This window comes from Australozyma saopauloensis, chromosome 2, assembly GCF_035610405.1.
Source record: "Australozyma saopauloensis chromosome 2, complete sequence".
NCBI classification, from domain to species: domain Eukaryota; kingdom Fungi; phylum Ascomycota; class Pichiomycetes; order Serinales; family Metschnikowiaceae; genus Australozyma; species Australozyma saopauloensis.
In genome coordinates, this window is record NC_086132.1 from 1027686 (window position 1) to 1046513 (window position 18828).

At 49.0% G+C, this 18828-nt stretch overlaps 8 protein-coding genes across 8 annotated transcripts; 1 reads left to right on the plus strand and 7 right to left on the minus strand.

Moving 5' to 3' along the window:
- Positions 1–197: 197 nt before the first annotated feature.
- PUMCH_001664 (uncharacterized protein) lies at positions 198–671 on the minus strand (the record flags this gene model as incomplete). The annotated part of the gene is made up of 1 exon (XM_063020704.1): positions 198–671. The coding sequence occupies one exon, from the start codon at positions 669–671 to the stop codon at positions 198–200; it is 474 nt and encodes a 157-aa protein (XP_062876774.1).
- Positions 672–1086: 415 nt separating this feature from the next.
- PUMCH_001665 (uncharacterized protein) lies at positions 1087–3525 on the plus strand (the record flags this gene model as incomplete). Its single annotated transcript, XM_063020705.1, has 1 exon — positions 1087–3525. The coding sequence occupies one exon, from the start codon at positions 1087–1089 to the stop codon at positions 3523–3525; it is 2439 nt and encodes an 812-aa protein (XP_062876775.1).
- Positions 3526–3750: 225 nt separating this feature from the next.
- Positions 3751–4182, minus strand: PUMCH_001666 (uncharacterized protein; the record flags this gene model as incomplete). Its single annotated transcript, XM_063020706.1, has 1 exon — positions 3751–4182. The coding sequence occupies one exon, from the start codon at positions 4180–4182 to the stop codon at positions 3751–3753; it is 432 nt and encodes a 143-aa protein (XP_062876776.1).
- A 944-nt stretch (positions 4183–5126) lies between these two features.
- On the minus strand, positions 5127–6818 carry PUMCH_001667 (uncharacterized protein; the record flags this gene model as incomplete). The annotated part of the gene is made up of 1 exon (XM_063020707.1): positions 5127–6818. The coding sequence occupies one exon, from the start codon at positions 6816–6818 to the stop codon at positions 5127–5129; it is 1692 nt and encodes a 563-aa protein (XP_062876777.1).
- Positions 6819–8209: 1391 nt separating this feature from the next.
- Positions 8210–9574, minus strand: PUMCH_001668 (uncharacterized protein; the record flags this gene model as incomplete). Its single annotated transcript, XM_063020708.1, has 1 exon — positions 8210–9574. The coding sequence occupies one exon, from the start codon at positions 9572–9574 to the stop codon at positions 8210–8212; it is 1365 nt and encodes a 454-aa protein (XP_062876778.1).
- A 568-nt stretch (positions 9575–10142) lies between these two features.
- PUMCH_001669 (uncharacterized protein) lies at positions 10143–13232 on the minus strand (the record flags this gene model as incomplete). The annotated part of the gene is made up of 1 exon (XM_063020709.1): positions 10143–13232. One exon carries the CDS (start codon positions 13230–13232, stop codon positions 10143–10145), a length of 3090 nt encoding a protein of 1029 aa, XP_062876779.1.
- A 1074-nt stretch (positions 13233–14306) lies between these two features.
- On the minus strand, positions 14307–15683 carry PUMCH_001670 (translation elongation factor EF-1 alpha; the record flags this gene model as incomplete). Its single annotated transcript, XM_063020710.1, has 1 exon — positions 14307–15683. The coding sequence occupies one exon, from the start codon at positions 15681–15683 to the stop codon at positions 14307–14309; it is 1377 nt and encodes a 458-aa protein (XP_062876780.1).
- Positions 15684–16715: 1032 nt separating this feature from the next.
- Positions 16716–18287, minus strand: PUMCH_001671 (uncharacterized protein; the record flags this gene model as incomplete). The annotated part of the gene is made up of 1 exon (XM_063020711.1): positions 16716–18287. The coding sequence occupies one exon, from the start codon at positions 18285–18287 to the stop codon at positions 16716–16718; it is 1572 nt and encodes a 523-aa protein (XP_062876781.1).
- Positions 18288–18828: the final 541 nt, after the last annotated feature.

The following is an 18828-nucleotide window of genomic DNA, read 5'->3' on the forward strand; positions in this document are numbered from 1 at the left end:
TATGGTCTACTGTAATTTACATCTAACACAGTCTATTAGTCCACCATAGTACCACACAATGCTAAAACACTACATTCCAGAAACACCACACTTCAACACAACCACAACACCATTTTCAAAAAAGAAATATAAAATAACATATAAGGAAGCCTTTTCCCCCATGCCACCCCCAATCCCAATTTTTTATGCCCCCCATCCTATCCTACAACACCACTAGGCGCCCTCCAATCACAGCCCACACATTCGGCCAAAAGCTCGCAACCACACCCGCATCGGGAAAAATGATCCAAATTTCCTACACCCGCACCCATTTCCGCCGTCCTCGCTCCTAACCGTGCCCGCAGAAACCTTATCTGTTTCCCGTCCTGTCCTATCGCTATCTCGCCTCCTATACCGGGCCACGGTATCCGGCACCGTGCACGCACACCCACACTTGCTTGTCGAAGGTAGACCAATACTAGAGGAAAAGAATCGGATTGCACTTCTACACGGATCTTTGCTGCTGTCCAATCAAATTGCGCGTGTGCTCCTAACCGCTCTTCCCCTGTCCATTTCCTCTTTTGTTTCGTGCTCGTGGCGTAATTTGCACTACACCCATTGACTTGACGTTCCCATAGAGTAATCCAACTTCCCAAGACCAGAGTCTGCGACATTGGGCCAATTCTTTGCATCTCAGCCGAACCGCCGCCTCGCTCCGAATAGTTTGCTTTTTTCTGCGTCCGCCAGACATCATTTTTCGCAGATCTACTGCTTTTTTTTTGAGGTATTAGTCACCAACTGATCTCCGCCAGAAACACACTCTGTTCCAGGAAACGAGACTGCCAAAAGAATTTTCTTGATATCCGGTTCACGCTTGTATTATCCATACCACCATTTACCCCACTTGCTGCTCTTCTGTTCGTGGAATCCAGATTCAGCACGTATCTCAATCAATCACACCCTTTTTGGCTAGTCGGACGGAATTTTGCCCCTGCTTGCTCTGCCAAAAGATTGTTTGAACCGTTAGACCATCCGGCGTGCCCCGATTGAAACCGCAGCCCGCCGAAAATTCCGCTCTACCCGCCATACCACTTGAAAAACCCAAGAATGGACCATCCGCTGGCATCCCGCCCCGCTGCCGCCAAGCAGCCGGTCAGCACGTTGACCAAGCTTCTCAGCGAGGGTTCTTCTTCGGGGGCCATTGCGGCCAATCCTCCGACCATCGACTCGGCGATCCCGGAACATCCGGACATGTCATTAAATGCCACGCCCGTCGAGTCCGGGTCCAATATTCCAGTCCAGATTGATCCGGAGCAATCCATCCCCACTCCGCAGACGCTCGATGGCGTAATTGCCCAAGATGCCATCTCGTTGGGCGGCTCGCCGACCGACGTGCTGAACTTATCCTCGTCGCAGCGAGGTAAGGGCCCCGTGGTGGTGACTGGGGGTTTCGATTCTTCTCCGCGTGATGTTTCCAGTGGCCGCACGTTCGACAATTCCTACTTGGGACTGATTCCTGCCAGAGGTCCTTTGAGTGGTGTTAGTCCGCGAGTCAACAGAACCAACTCGGTTTCTCACACATCCTTCTTCTCCACTGGTGGATATGGAAGTGAGAGTTTGTCTTCATCTATTCCATATGCTGTTCCAGGTGGTAGATCCTCATCTACCGTGGGCGCGTCTTTAGGTAAGTCTGCTGGCGCTGGAAGCTTCAGCTCCTCGAACCTTTCAAATGCGTTGCGCATGTCCTCCCAAACGCCGCAGGATCATGTTCCAAATCTTCCAAACGGACAGCCTATTTCGTCGATCCACTTCCTGTCTCCTCAGGTTGGCTCACATTCAATCGAGCCTCGTTTTGTCATTTCGAAACAGCGAGTTGCGCAGGCCCAGGCTCAAGCGCAGGCTCAAAACGGCTTATCTACCAGTGCTCGCCTGGGCTCCCACTCGAGTTTGTCATTTATGTTCTCCTCGAAGAAGGCACCAAAACAAAACCAGTCTTCTACCGACTTAGGCCTGCTTTACAACAACGCTCAAGCCGAGCCTCAAGTCTTTGGCATGTCTCCCTCATCTTCGGGTCTGGGATCCATCGATGTAGCTATGCCTCCTCCCGTGGTTGGCTCTAGACACAATTCCATGGCTAACTTGAAGCGTTTTTTCAAAAAATCCGGCAGCTCCCCGCTGTCGTCTGCGATTAACAATTTGTCTAACTCATTACGTTCAAACAATTTGAATGGGTCGGTCGGAACGCCCCAAACTCCTAATTTTAATACCTCCTTGACAAATCAGTCCTATACTTCAATGAACTCTGAAACCTCGATTTCTCAATCTCCCGGCGGATATGATGGTTACAGTGTCAACTCCATGAGTCGAACCCCATCCTTCCGCACCTCAGCCGACCGTAAGGGTTCTGTTCTGGGAATTATCAATCAAAATCAACAACAATTGCCCTTCTCAAAGAGATACAGTAAATATCAAGAGAACTTGGGTGCTGGTGCTGGTGGATCTGTTCGGTTAGTGAACAGATTATCAGACAAAAAGGTCTTTGCTGTCAAGGAGTTCAGAGCAAAGCACCAAAACGAATCGAAAAGAGAGTATGCCAAAAAAATCACTGGTGAATATTGTATTGGCTCGACTTTGAAACACCCCAACATCATCGAAACCGTTGAAATCTGCTACGAAAACGAGCGCATCTTGCAAGTTATGGAGTACTGTGATTTCGATCTCTTCGCTATTGTGATGTCGAACCAAATGTCTCGCGAGGAGATCAACTGCTGCTTCAAGCAAATTCTCACGGGTGTGAACTACTTGCACTCAATGGGATTGGCCCACAGAGACTTGAAACTTGATAACTGTGTGGTAGACGCTCGGGGAGTTGTCAAGATCATCGACTTTGGTTCCGCTGTGGTGTTCTCGTACCCATTCACAAAGACATTAATTGAGGCACACGGAATTGTTGGATCGGACCCATACTTGGCGCCTGAGGTTTGTGTGTTCAACAAGTATGATCCGAGACCAGTCGATGTGTGGTCTGTTGCCATCATCTTCTGTTGCATGATGTTGAAGAAGTTTCCATGGAAGGTCCCTAAGTTGATTGACAACAGTTTCAAATTGTTTGCTACTCGCGAAGATGGTGTTTCACTCAACGACAGTCTCATTCGGGAGCCCGACAAGGACGGTGCTCTTGGAGGCATGAGCGACTTGAAGAGTGCTATTTTCGAGGTTGACGGCAAACCACAAGACGCCGACATCGAGGGAAGTCCCCACACGTCCAATGAGACCGGAGTGGGCCGGTTGTTGTGCGCATTACCCGAAGATTGTAGGCCGTTGATTGGGCGCATGGTGGAGCTTGCGCCCGCATGCCGTATCTCTGTTGAAGAGTGTTTTGAAGACGGGTGGCTCAAAAGCATCCAGATGTGTACTGTGGATGAAAAGATCCATTTTGACGGCGCGGTGAATTACCAGGTGGACAAGGGAGAGGACCACGAACATACGACGGTGGACCAGTCGAAGGCACACATTGCTGCCTTTGAGAAGAAAAAGAAGACGTAGCGGACACAAATAAACAGACACATGCACTAAGCACTCCTTAAACGTTGATATAGAATGCAGTTTGATACACACTAAAGCAATACGCCAGACGAACAAACAGACTTACACAAACTATCAGAACAATCAAAACAGCCTAAATTCATTAAAACCACAATTCTTAAAAGAAAAACTTCTCTACAATCACCACTAAGTTTCCTCCCATTATATATATATACAAGCTTTGGTCTATGCTACCACATCGACACCGACAGCAGCAGCCGTCAGAATCACAGAGCTACAAATCGCACGCATCTCCACGTCCTTATGTCTCTCGTCGGTCTTCTTGATCTTGGCAATCTCGTACACGTGCTTCAACGAAATGGTGCCCACAGACTTGTGTCCCGGCTTATCGCTTCCCTTGGGAGCATTTGCAGCCTTCAAGATGAGCCACGACGTAGGGGGCGACTTCATCTCGAACAGGAACGATCTATCGGGTTTCACGGTCATGAGAATCGGAATTGGAATGCCGGGAGCGTAGTTGGCGGTTCTGGCATTGAACTCTTTACAGAAGTCGATGGCCTTGACACCCTTTGAACCGAGCGCCGGACCGACGGGAGGCGCTGGAGCGGCCTGGCCCGCACCCACAATGAGCTTGATGAGGACGTTTTTGGCGGACATGTGGAGTGGAGTGGTGGTGAAAATTTTGGGGCCTGTATGCTAATGTGTAGTAGAGGGAGTATGGGAGGTGTGGTGGGGGGAGGGTGCACGGATGAATTTTTGGGGCTGGGATTTTTTGATGGGGGGATGCGGGGTCCTTTTATATTTTTTGGATTGGGAGTTGCGGCATTTATTGTCGTGGGGTGGGTGAGTGAGTGGGTTCTGTTCATGGGTATAGTGTGTGTGGACTGGAGGTGAAGTGGTAGCATTTGGTGGTGAGAAGAGTGTAAATTTGGGGGAAGTATTTCAATTTTAAATCTGTCTTTATTGTTTTTTGATTAGTTTGGGGGTGGAATTGTTTTTGTTGTGTCAATTTAATGTGCTATTGGCTTGTGGTATGGGATCTGCGACTGAGAAAGTCCCGCTCAGTGAATTTCTTATCTTTTTCGATTGAGAAAGAACGACTCTTATTTAAATAATATTGAATGGAAAAAATTGCCGCGATTTGGTCGATCAGTTATGACATGAGTCCCTTCTTGATGGTATAGATTTACTCGTCAAACAGCGGTATTGAAGCAGCTCACTTCCGTATACGAGTAAAACTTGCCTCAGTATAATTCTATATATCTGCAATCTTCAATTGTTGCATCTAAAGTATTAATGTTAGTCTTGTGGAACGCAGCGCTTTATATCTTGTAAGTTCACAGATCTAGAAAAGCTACAAAGCCTCTTGAAACACTATATTGAAATATATCATCTCATTCAAATCCCATTAATAAATAATGTATCAAGTGTCACTAAGAGCATTTACATAATGCTGCATGGGCTAGAATCCATTAAACTGTTATTCATAAGGTCTCAATCTATTCTTAAGTACTCTGATCGCCTCATCTCTACGATCCTACGACGTTCTAATGAATTAATTATTAGATTGATTAAATAAGAGCGGCTCCAAAATCGACATACTATATCTCCTCTGTGAATCGCAGCTTGGATGTGTTGCTGTGATAATCGCCACTAGGGAATACCGGCTGTCGTTCAGGTCGCAAAACATCGTCATCGAAATCAAACTCAGACAGACGGTCTTCACTCAGCTCGACAGTATTGTCGGTGTTGAAATCAAAGATATCTTGTGCATGGTCACCCTCGTCCATTGTTTCCATTGGCGGTCCCGCCACAGAATTATATCGAGAGTGGTTTTGACGAGTACTTGCCGAGCTCGAATTCATGCCACCACTATTCAGACCGGTGTTGTTGCCACTGGAGCGGAACACGGAGCCCAAGTTGTTGCTGTTGCTAACACCTCTGTACTCGAAATCTGTGTCTGTATCATGAGATCCATATTGGGCACCAGCTGCACCGCCTAAAGCAGCAGACTTAACGTTAAGCTGGTTTTCCAAGTCATTGTATCCGGACACACCGCGGGTTCCCGAAGGAGGGGTCGACTTAGCGCCAAACAACTTCTTGAAACCAAATTTCTCTTGGTTTTCTTCCAGGTTGTCGTCAGCAAAGTCCGGCAGCTGGTTGGTTATTCTGCCTCTACGGCGCCAGAGAAGAAATAAAAATGCAAACACACCGATGATGAGACATCCACCAATGGCGCCCACAATGCCACCTACAAGTTTTCCTGTCTGGCTGCCTCCACTACCTGGGTTATTATTATTATTGGTCTCTGCAGCTGTGGGCACAGTGATCAAGGTTGTGATCGTGGTGTCTGGCAGCACAATCGTGGAATAGTACGAGCGCATGGAGCTAGAGGATGGTGGAACAGTGGTCGATGGTGCCGACAGAGAAGGCGTCGTTTTAGTGGACGAAAACAGAGAACTAGAGGTCGACAGCGGGAACGTCGACGTGGAGCTGGGGAAAAGCGACGAGGAGCTGAACGTGGACAGCAGTGTCTCCAGAGAAGTTACAGTAGAGGAAGAACTTATGGACGAAAACGTCGAGGAAGACGAAAAAAAGGACGAAGAGGACGAAGAGGACGACGAGCTCAGCAAAAGCGAAGAGCTCGACGACACAGAGGAGCTGGACGATGCGGCCAGCGACAGAGACAGCAGCGCGCTGCTCGATGCAGAAGAAGACGACGAAACGGCCGACGACGATGACGAAAACGACGACGAAGATGACAGTGATGAGCTCACCAGCAGCAGCGTCGCAGAACTCAGCAAAGCGGAGCTCAGACGCTCGCTGGACAGCAGAAGGGTGGCCAGCAGCCAACTGCTCAGGCTGGACAACAGCACAGCCAGCGACAGACTATTGGTAGACATGGAAGATGCGGACGACGAAGTTGTGCTTGGAGAAGCGGATTTCGAAGAGCTGGTGCTCGTAAGTGCGCCAGTGTTTGTGTTCTGGCTACTTTCCCTAGGTGTGGAAATGGTCGACAGAAGGGCCGTCAGAGACGCTAGCGACGTGGGAGTTGCGCTGCTGGAAAGAGAAAGTTCCGGCGGACGCGATGATGCACTTTCGAGCGACGTCGGAAGCGCAGAGGACGAAACGTTGTTTTCGGTAGCCCGTTTGATGAGCACTAGCAGCGGCAAATCGGGAGCTTCGAGGGGTGCGGAAGCGGCGGGCCAGAGAAACGGAAGGGTTTGAGCAGCCGGAAATTCTGGGTGCACGGATTCGGTTGCAAGAACAGAAATAGACGTGGAGGATGACATTTTTGAGGTTTTGGGAATGGAAGAAAATTGGATGGTTGTGTCCTGTATATAATGTGGGATATTCTGCAGGACTCTTGGTCGAATTAGATAGATTATCCCTAAATTACGTGCAGCTGACAGGAATAGGCGCTCTGTGTGCAGTGCCGGGACTGCAGGGTGTCGTGAATGTTTAGAGGTGAGACCTCCTTCGCTAAGAATAGAACGAAGGGATGATCTGAAAAGAAATGCGAATCACCGATGCGACGAAAATAGATCGACGCTGGATAGACGGGTTTCGGCGGGGTTGGGACACTGGTTTGGGTGGTTCAATTGGCAAAGTGGCAGAGTATGCGATGAGATGGGTCCAGTTTATACGATGCGATGGATCCAATTTACGAGATGAGACCAAATAATTAATGTGGATAGTGGGCACAGAACTGAAAGGAATATTATATTGTGTTCAGTTTCCTCGCAGAGTCTCCAATGCCGGTGTCCGATATGGCTGTTGTTCACTGGTGGTGTGGTCAATGGATGGAACCACAATCGAGAATTACGTAGGGACACTCGATGGAAAGCGAAGAGTCTATATATGTATATATATGGGTGCGGATTACGCGGCGGTCGTACGTGGTTCAAAATAGCGCTTGCGGTTCCAAAAATTCCCTTGGTTATATTCCCTGAAGGGGTGCATTAATTGGGGTCAGTGTTACCATGCGACAGGGATGCGCAGGAGCTGCGAAGGGTGAAGGGGCTGCTGGCTGTCGATGGGAAGGTTGGCGGACGAGGCGTCTGGGGCTGCGAAAATGTCTGTTTTGAATGATTTTTTGGAAAAGTGTTCCCTTTGTTGTGTTTTGTGGCCTTTTGCTTTGTTTTCGTTTCGCCTCAGTAGGGCTCGTTTATTAGGGTTGGGCCCGTACACAGGACGCGTGCCATTTTACGAACCTTAATCAGTGCCCTTCAATCTGATAGGACGTTTTCAAATGGACTGTGCGCAAATTCTGTTCAGTCGTGGTTTCACATTTGGATGGTTGTGTTGCACGGTTCGGCAGATCTCGCGACCATTCTTGCAATATGCGCTACTGCAGCATGTGCACCTTGCATTGAATGGTGTATGGTGTAATGGCCCTTTTTGCGGCAGTCCGAAATCGAAAAATAAGAGGTCGGGTCTATTTTTGGCTCGGCTGCAATTTTGACAGATAACAAATCTCCACATTTGTGCTGTTTTTGGATAATTGATCATACCCACATTTGCGCTGCTTTTGGCTAGTTGATCATACCCACATCTATTGTGCTTATGGTCGATTGATCATACTCACACCTGTGCTAATTAATTGAGTATTGATCGTAATCACATCTGCGCTGCTAGACTATGGATCACAACCACATCTGTGCTAATTGAACGACTACGAGATCTACCACGCCTGTACTGCCTGGAAGCCCTTTCCACTGACAACACCCATCCAGTTTCCAGGATCGCCTTCACGCCAACAGACGTTGTTCACCTCCAAATCCTCCGGGAACGCAAGCTCTGGGGTATCTATCACAACCGAGCCGTCGTGAGAATTCATAGACAGGGTCGACACAGATGAACCCCGAGTGAAGTCCCAAACGAGGGCCTGGCAGTCGTCACCTCCGGTAAGAAGAAGATTTGATGTCGGATTCCAAGCAATCAGATTGATGGCGGTATGGCTGACGCCTCCAAACAGACCGTCGAGGGTGGCTATGGGCACGCCAGGCATGCGCATGTCAATCACTAGCACCTGGTTCAGATTGACGCCGACAGTGGCCAAGTGGTGCTGGTCCACGTTCGAAGTCAGCAACCGTAGAAGCGCCTGTGGATTGTAGGGCGCGCCCAAAGACTGTCCGAGTGTATCTGAAGCCACCGTTTGCGTAGGTTCGTAGATGATAGTAGAGTGTTCAAGCGACCGAAGATCGAACACGCGCATGGAGCCATCATTGGACACACTGGCAAACACGTTGGTGCTGCTATGGATGAACTTTACGTCGAAAACCTCGGAGTCGTGCGCGATGAGCTGTGTCTTCACCTGTGCGGAGTTCTTGTGCTTTCCCGTGGCCGCAGACCGATTAAGATCCCACACAGTACATGTGGTGTCTACAGACAGTGTGATGATGAGGCTGGGGTCTGTTTTGTTCCAGTCAAATGACGTTACTGGCGGGAAGGTGTTGATGTCATACAGGTCGGGCCCACTGCCGTGCACAGTCGAATTGTTGGCCAACAAATGCGTCTGCACAAGCGTCGGCTCCGGCTGTGTTTCGCAGTCAAGCAGATAGAGTCGAAGCACCTCGGACGAGGCTGCGATGCGGGTATATCCCAGTGGATCCCACTGCAAATGCGTCACGGGATAATCCACGGGCGCCTCGGCCGCTAGCGAGAAATCAAACGCGCACAGATACTGTGCTGCCGCGTCGAGTTCATCTGTCGCTCCTGCTGCTGCTGGATCTTCATCGTCGGTATTCCGTCTGTGGTAAGCTGCGCCCAGAACCACCTGAATTCGGTTCTGGTATCCCTCGCGAAAGGAACTGAGGGCCACCAAGTCTCTGCCGCTTGCAGTCTGCCAGTCTGCGCAGTAGAGCGGATGCTGGGACTCGAAATATGAGGTTCTGTTTCCGTTTGGTCCATGCGAGTAGAAAGAGTCGTTTTCAGCGAAGTAGGCGGACACGGGGTACCGCTGGGGCGAAGTCTGGGGGTTGTAGTTTTGGTAATTCAGCAAGGCGCCGACCGAGGAGCGTTTATTTCGGACATTGTTCCAGTCCATTTTTGTGGGAGGGGGGAGGGGGATTTGGGGCGGTATTTATAGTTCAGTGAGAGCGGGGTGAAGGTGTACGGGTTTTTGTATCTGCCTATGGACTTTCCTGCAGCTTTTATTTTGTAGCAAAACGGCCAAATGGGGGCGTTTATTGGGGTGTTGGTGGAATAGATACAAAATAGTAGTGGAGACCTCTGTGGTTCTGTGCAGGATGGCGTATCTTGGGTCTTAGCTGTACGTGGGGCAAAAAGACGAGGCTACGAAAAATAAGAATGCGGTGAAATTTCTTTAGACCTATGGATGTGCTTTTGCTTTTTTTGGTTAAGTGTTTATATACAAGGGCATTTTTTTCAGGGTGTGGGCTTAGAGGTACTTCCATACAGATTGAAATTGGAGATTGGGCTATGAATTTGACTTGAATTTCAAATGCAAAACACTACATCGATTATTATTCTATCACCAATTGTTCTATCTCTATTCTTTTGTGTCGCTCAAGATTCTATCTTTCCATCTCTATCTTTATTGTATTACCTATATTACTGTATCATTTCCTTTTGTATATAAATATCCTTCCCAATTATGCCTCGCCAGCGACCTCTTCAACAGAAGGACAGGTGCACATCAAGTTGATGTCTCCGTAACTGTCGTCCACACGTGCAACTGTTGGCCAACATTTCGAGGTCTTCAAGTATGGAAGTGGGAAGGCAGCTTGCTCACGGGTGTAGCCACGAGCGGCCCAGTCCTCTTGCGACGACGAGATGATGTCATTGAGAGGGTGTGGAGCGTTCTTCAACACCTGGCCCCAGGCCTCACCGTTGGCGTGTGCGTCAATTTCTTTACGGATCGACAACATGGCTTCAACAAAACGGTCCAACTCCTCCAAGTTCTCGGACTCGGTAGGCTCAATCATCAAGGTTCCAGCGACTGGGAAGGACATGGTTGGTGCATGGAAGCCGTAATCCTGCAAACGCTTGGCAACATCGATGGCCTCGATGCCGGCAGCCTTGAACTCTCTCAAGTCAATGATGAACTCGTGCGCACAGTGCTTGATACCCTTGCCCTCGGAGTGGTCCACAAACATGATGTTGAAAACATCCTTAAGTCTGTACAACATGTAGTTTGCGTTCAAAATTGCCAAGGCAGAAGCGTATGGCAAACCGGTAGATCCAAGCATTTTGATGTAAGAGTAAGAAACAGGAATCACAGCGGCAGAACCGAATGGTGCAGAGTTGACAGCCTTGATCGACTCCTCGGTAACATGAGGAACGTCAATAAAGTGATGCTTTGGCAAGTATGGTACCAAGTGCTTAGCAACACAGACAGGGCCTTGGCCAGGTCCACCTCCACCGTGAGACAAGGCAAAGGTCTTGTGAATATTCAAGTGACAAACATCAGCTCCCAAATCGCCAGGAGAGGTCAATCCAACTTGGGCGTTCATGTTGGCACCATCCAAGTAGACTAAACCACCGGCATTGTGGATAGTGTCGATCACTTGGCGCACGCCAGGCTCGAACAAACCATAGGTGGATGGGTAGGTGATCATGATAGCACAGAGGTTGTCCTTGTGCTTCTCAGCCTTGGCTTGCATGTCAACCAAATCAATCAGACCATCCTCCAAACACTTGACAGGAACAACCTTGAGACCACACATGGCGGCGGAAGCGGGGTTAGTTCCGTGGGCAGACACTGGAATCAAACAAATGTTTCTCTTCTCAAACTCACCACGAGCCTTGAAGTATTGTCTGATCAAAGCCAATCCGGTGTACTCACCTTGAGCACCAGAGTTTGGCATCAAAGTGGTGGCAGCAAAACCAGTGATGTCACTCAAGTCCTTCTCGAACTCGTCGACCATCTCCTTGTAACCTTCAGCTTGGTTGACTGGGGCAAATGGGTGAATGTAGGCAAAACCTGGCAACGACAACAGCTGCATTTCAACGGTGGCATTCAACTTCATGGTGCATGAACCCAATGGGATCATTGAGTTGGCCAAGGACAAGTCCTTGCTTTGCAACAAGTGCAAGTAACGTAACATGGCGGTCTCGGAATGGTGGGTGTTGAAAACCTCATTTGTAAGGATCTCGTCAGATCTGAGCCACTCGGATGGAATACGAGGAAGCTCTGCTGGCAAATCGGCTTGCTTGCCAGTAAACACCTCAACCAAGCCAGCAAGCTCCTCTTTGGTCACTGTCTCGTCAAATGAAACAGAGACAGAAGAATCGTCGACCTTGAAAATGTTGATGTTATGCTTCTCCAAAGCGGTTTGGAGTACTTCATCGGCGGAGACACCACTCAATTCAATGGTGATGGTGTCGAAGAAAGCGGAGTTTTGGATCTTGTGGGCGGAGTTGTCAGCGATTTGTGCGGCGAGGACAGCAGTGTATCCATATACTCTAGATGCAATGTTCTTCAAGCCCTGAGGTCCGTGCCAGACGGCATACATGGCTGCCATGTTGGCAAGCAATGCTTGGGCTGTACAGATGTTGGAAGTGGCTTTCTCACGCTTGATGTGCTGCTCTCTGGTTTGCAAGGCCAAACGCAACGCCTGGTTGCCCAATCTGTCCTTGGAGACACCGACGATTCTGCCCGGCATTTTACGGGAGAACTTGTCAGTGCTTGCAAAGAAGGCGGCATGAGGACCACCATAGCCAAAGGGCACACCGAATCTTTGCGAGTTACCCAAGGCAATGTCAGCGCCGAAGTCGGCGGGAGACTTCAAGAGAGTCAATGCAAGCAAGTCGGTGGCGACGGCAAACAAACCCTTGTTTGCGTGCACAATCTCACCGACACGCTCGTAGTCGCTGAGCTGACCGTTGGTGGCAGGGTATTGGACCAAAGCACCACAGGTCTCGGCGGCGATGTTCTCCAACTCGGCAACTCCCTCGTTGGTGTTCAATTGGAGGAAAACCAATTCCACGCCAAGCTTGGAGGCTCTGGATTGGATGACGTCGATCGTCTGGGGGTGCACCTGCGAGTCCACCACGTACTTGGCCTTCTTTCCGCGCAAGTTGTGGAAAGACATGGCCATGGCCTCGGCGGCAGCTGTACCCTCGTCCAAAAGCGACGCATTGGCCATAGGCAAGCCCGTCAAGGACGAAACCATGGTCTGGTAGTTGAGAAGCGATTCCAAACGGCCCTGGGAGATTTCGGGCTGGTATGGTGTGTAGGAGGTGTACCACTCTGGGCTCTCCAACAAGTTACGCTGGATCACCGGAGGAACATGCGTTCCGTAGTAGCCTTTACCGATGAACGAGCGCACGATCTTGTTCTTTCCGGCCAACTTCTCCAAGTGCTCAAGCATCTGCAGCTCGGTGTATCCGTTCTCCGGCAGAACGGCAAGCTTTCTCTTGATGAGAACGTGTGCGGGCACCGTGGCGCTCAAAAACTCGTCGAAGTCCTTGTAGCCGAGCTTCAGGAGCATGAGCTGCACGTTGTCGGGCGAGGGGCCGAAATGGCGTCTGGCAAACGTGTCGAGCTTATCGTATCCCACGGTCTGGGCTGGGTTGTACACTTGCGTGTAGTGGGGGCTCAGCGTGTCGGCCTTTGTGGTGGCGGATCTACGGACAGAAAATGTGGCAGCAGAAGTTGCAGAAATTCTGCCGTTTCTGGAAATTCTGGAAGCGCATCTGGCGGCAGATGTGTTTCTGAACACTCTCAAAGCCTGCAACATGATAAGCGAAATCTATGATCTGGACGGCTGGCGGCGGGGCGAGTGGTCGAGAACAATAGCGGCGGATCTACACTAGCGAAGTCTGGAGCAGAATGGGGAAAAAAATCAGCGCTGGGATGCTGGCGGCATCGGTTCCTTTTATCTACAACAGACGGAGTCAGAGCCATGAGGTTAGAGGCACTCTTGACTCGGAAGCGCGATAGTGTGTCTGCAGGTACTCCGAGTCTCCAGACGAGCGGATGGATGCGTGTGCGATGGGGGGGGGGAGTAATTTATAGGGGGATATGTGTTGGAGAATTTTTGATTACGGGGAAATTGGGGGGCGGGATCTGCTCCTTATATGTGTTTTTTTTTCTGGGTTATGAGCCCTGCTCTGGTGTTGGTGTGTGTGGTTATTGGTAGCGATGGCCCCAAGGGTGTTTCTGATTTCGGCGCACCGGTTGAGAGGCTATATGACATGTGAGCCGTTGACTGCGAATAATTATTAGACCGGGTATATCGGGGAGACACGATGAGACTCCGCGCGGATGGAATTTTGGAATGTTTTGGTTTGGGAGAATTTGTTTTGGGAGAATTAGGAGAATCGCTGGTTTTAATATTTGTTAGTGCTGCTTTTTGGTGATATTGAGACAGTGATTCTGGCTATAGATTGGCGCCTCACAACGTGTAAGTAGATAAGTGTAATACATTTTTGATGATTGACTTTTTGTTTCTTTCTTTCTTTCTTTCTTTCTTTCTTTCTTTCTTTCTTTCGTTTTTTCTTTCGTTTTTTCTTTCGTTTTTTCTTTCTTTATTTCTCAATATGAAGATACAAATATAGTTAGTATATAGATACTCTTATTGTAGAGTACATGTACTCATCGATCAGAGTTCCGCTCGGTCAAACGCCTCATTACGAAATCAGAGTCGGAAGTCTTATCGCGTCAGATTGCAAAACATCTCTTCGCAGAGTCACAGAAGGAAGCTTCGCTCCATCTAAATCTACTAACTACACCCTCTCGGTCTACATTAATACTCATCTAAAGCTTCAAATTCACAGCTATATGCCATACATAAAGTTAATCGTTAGATAACTTACTTCTTGGCAGCCTTTTGAGCAGCCTTGGTGACCTTACCGGCCTTGTCAGACTTCTCAACAGCCTTGATGACACCGACAGCGACGGTTTGTCTCATGTCTCTGACAGCGAATCTTCCCAAAGGTGGGTAGTCGGTGAAAGCCTCAACACACATTGGCTTGGTTGGGACCATCTTGACGATAGCAGCGTCACCAGACTTGACGAACTTTGGAAGGTCCTCCAAAGACTTACCGGTTCTTCTGTCGATCTTCTCGAGCAAGGTGTCGAACTTACAAGCAATGTGAGCAGTGTGACAGTCCAAAACTGGAGAGTAACCAGAGGCGATTTGACCTGGGTGGTTCAAGACAATAACTTGAGCGGTGAAAGACTCAGCACCCTTTGGTGGGTCGTTCTTGGAGTCACCACAGACGTTACCTCTTCTGATCTCCTTAACAGAGACGTTCTTGACGTTGAAACCAACGTTGTCACCTGGGACACCCTCCTCCAATTGCTCGTGGTGCATCTCGACGGACTTGACCTCAGTGGTGACACCAGCTGGGGCGAAAGTGACAACCATACCTGGCTTGATGACACCGGTCTCAACACGACCGACTGGCACCGTTCCGATACCACCGATCTTGTAGACATCTTGCAATGGCAATCTCAATGGCTTGTCGGTTGGTCTCGAAGGTGGCTCAATGGCGTCAATGGCCTCCAACAAGGTCTTACCGGTGGACTTACCGGCCTTGGTCTCCTTCTCCCAACCCTTGTACCATGGGCAGTTGGTGGATGGCTCAATCATGTTGTCACCGTTCCAACCAGAGATTGGGACGAATGGAACAGTCTTAGGGTTGTAACCGACCTTCTTGACGAAGTTAGAGGTCTCCTTGATGATCTCCTCGAATCTGTTCTTGTCCCACTTGACGGAGTCCATCTTGTTGACAGCAACAATCAATTGTCTAACACCCAAGGTGAAAGCCAACAAAGCGTGCTCTCTGGTTTGACCGTCCTTGGAGATACCAGCCTCGAACTCACCGACACCACCGGCAATGATCAAGATAGCACAGTCAGCCTGGGAGGTACCAGTGATCATGTTCTTGATGAAATCTCTGTGACCTGGGGCGTCAATGACAGTGACGTGGTACTTTGGAGTCTCGAACTTCCACAAGGCAATGTCGATAGTGATACCTCTCTCTCTCTCAGCCTTCAACTTGTCCAAAACCCAAGCGTACTTGAAGGAACCCTTACCCAACTCGGCGGCCTCCTTCTCGAACTTCTCGATGGTTCTCTTGTCAATACCACCACACTTGAAAATCAAGTGACCGGTGGTAGTGGACTTACCGGAATCGACGTGACCGATAACAACGACGTTGACGTGAAGCTTCTCCTTACCCATTTTTGTTTAGTGATGTAAAGTTGTAGGAAAAAAGAGAAGAGAAAATTTTTTGACGAGGTGGGTATTACTGCCTGCTGGCGCGGGGCGTCTGTGCAGGTGACAGCGCCGGGTAACCTTCGGTGGCCTTCCATCTGTTCTCTGGGGCAGCCCTTCAGAGTGGACAAAATGGATGGGTTTGGGGCGGATGGTGTCGATCTGTGACGCTGGATATTTGCACGAAATTCGTTTGGAATTGCTGGCGAAGCGTGGAGCGGGAGAGGTAAGGTTTTGGTAGGTCACGTGATTAGGGCTGAAGCCCTAAATTGCCCCTTGCTTCACAACTTCCCGAAGTCCATTCCCACTCAATTGGGAAATTTACCTTTGTAAAGCTCGAAATTGCTGATTTCTGTATTTATTTGGCTCACCAGTGGTGTGTGAGGTCCCGGCGGCAGAGTGTCCAATGAGGGGACTCATACTCAACCATAGAAACACTTTTGTAGGATACAATTCGGTAATTGATACATTTGAATGGAATTGTTTGCAATTTATTCTTTGAGTTCTCTCGTTTTCTCAGGGCATGGTTTTGAGGTGCTGCTAGGATATTAATAGTTGTGAGGCTTGCCAGAAGCCTACTACAGGACGTAATGCAATTAGGGCTGAAAGTGGTTTCGAAAATTTGGCAAAGTGCAGCCCTATTAGGTCAATTATGTGGGGCGAACTTGAATACCAAAACTCTTAGTGTGTAATAGGAACTTATAGAGGCTCTGATTATGTGAAGATCTCTTAAGTGTTTTTCAAGAAATTGAAACCCTAGACTTTATTTTATAGACGTAAAGTTTGGCCGGACATACTGGGGCTACAGAAAGGCGTTGGAGCGTTCTCCCATATCCATCTTTGTAATCTAAAATTCATTCATGCCAGCTTCGTTGAATCTTCCTTTGTTTGGTTATTGGGCAATTCAATTCACAAATACAGTAGACTGTTCGTTATGAATTTCAAATGGAACTAGGAGCTGCTAAAGATTCTTCATTCATGCATTTACCGATATATATCCTATTGTCTGGGCATGGCCTTGGCAGAAAGCAGCCCCTCGTCGTTTTGATATGATTTCCTGAACATATCTTGGTTGGGTTGCATCTGTGCAGATGCCGCCGTTTGAGGAGTGGCAGGCGCTGTCAAGCTTGTGGCAGGCGAGTGTGTGGCGTTTCCCTCAAATGACGATCTAGTCGTGGAGGTCGAGGATCTTCTTCGGTTCTTGCGGGCGCTCTGAGGGTCAATCTTAACTCCAGACTTGTGCTGAGCAAATAAGCCAAGGATGTCAGTCAACGTGACAACACCCATCAATTTGCCGACACGACCCGCATCCTGTGGGTTACTGTCGGGAAGCAGGCCATCCACGGTTGAGGCAGCACCAGCGACACCCGAGCCAGAGTTTCCAGTGGAGATTACAGACGAGTTGCGAGATTCTACAATCCACAAACGGTGCGACTGCGTGGCCACGAGCTTGGCAATCACTCTGTTCAAAGACGACTGTTTGCTGACATGGAAGATAGGGTACTGGTCCTGGCCCTTCTCGATACCCTTTTGCGACAAGTTGTACAGGATGAAGGTTGTTACTGGTTTAAACAAGTAGTGGGAGTTTTTTGTCGAGGAAACGTTTTTCACATCAACAATGGAGATGTTGCCCACCAAGAACTTATTGCGGTCAACAACGGCAAGAGACGAAACTCTCTCGTCAAACATCTTCTGCAAGGCCTCGATCAAAGGCTGGTCGCCGAAAATGGTCATTGGGTGCGTCGAGCCAATCTTGAGGTCTTGCAATGTGGAGTTGAGCAAGAACTCAAGAGATGGGAAACGGCGCGCATTTTCCCAGAAGAAACGAATCATTCTTCTCTGCGAAAGAATACCGGTGATTCTGTTTTCGTTGTTAGTGATGGCCACTCTGTGGACACCATTGCCGAAAGCCTCAACTGCTCTGAACAAGGAATCGGACTCTTTGAACTTCAACAACGGGTTCTTGGGGTGCAACTTCACGATGAAGTCCACGGGAACCTCCTCGCCCTTCTTGGCCCTGCTGATCATCTGCAAGAGCCTTTCCTGTTTCTGTTCGTTGGTCAAAGATTTCCCCTCGTCGTCGAAAAGCGCCCCCGTGGACAATTCGTTAAGGTTGATTTTATTCATCACCAACAAGAGATAGGTGTTCAAGTCCGAGCAGTCGAACGACAAGCAATTTGACAAATCGTAGTCCTTTTTGGACAACGCTACAGGCAAAGACGTCAAGTCGTGGGCCACCAAGGTCTCGAACGCTTTCTGGATCGAGTACAGCGAGTTAATGCATACCAACTTGTTGGACTCCGCCAAGTCTGCAAGCAACACATCGGTCCAATCAGAGCCGCCCATCGTCTGCTGCAAAATGGACGACGCACGCGATGATATCGATGTGTTCCGCGACAAGCTGAAGTCGTCGTTGGGGTTGTGTTGGTGGTCTACAGGTAATGGCGGAGGAGACGACAACATCTCCACAATGGATGGCTTTCTAGACACCGACAGGTGGTGTGAATGGAGCTGTTGGTGGTTGGCGGTGGGCAGCTGGGGCGCACGCAGAAACGAGGGATTGTGGGACATTGTGTTTGGAGAGAGGGTATCTAATTCGGCCAATAGCAGCGCTACTACAAAAATTCCAGTTACTAACTAGAGAGGTTATGAGCAAAAGCGTGAGTGTGTGCTTTTTCCGAAAGCAGAACCGGCGGCTGTTGTTGCTTCTTTAGATAATGTATGACCGAACTTTGAGTGGCAATAAGTTGGCCAATTTCGACGGTACGACGATGCGGAGAAAACGGGCGTGGAGCTGGAAATCAGGAGAACACAATTGGGTAGAGCTAAACGGAATTCAAGCGGCCAGTGGCGGACAATTCTGTTAGGAGAGCAATTGGTGGAGAGTCGGTGATAGGTTGAAGGTTGGAGACGGTGCGGTGACCGTCTTGTCTGCAGTACGGTATACGAAGAAAGTGGAAAGGAGTGAATGAGGGATCAGATTGGCGCAAAATACGAGTGATAAGAGGTTTGGGGGAAATTGTTTGGTCGGTGAAGTGCAATTGAGCAAATTTCGCCGAATTTTATAGATTTATGGATCAGAATAGAGTGAGATCAGGGGGGATTGGTATGA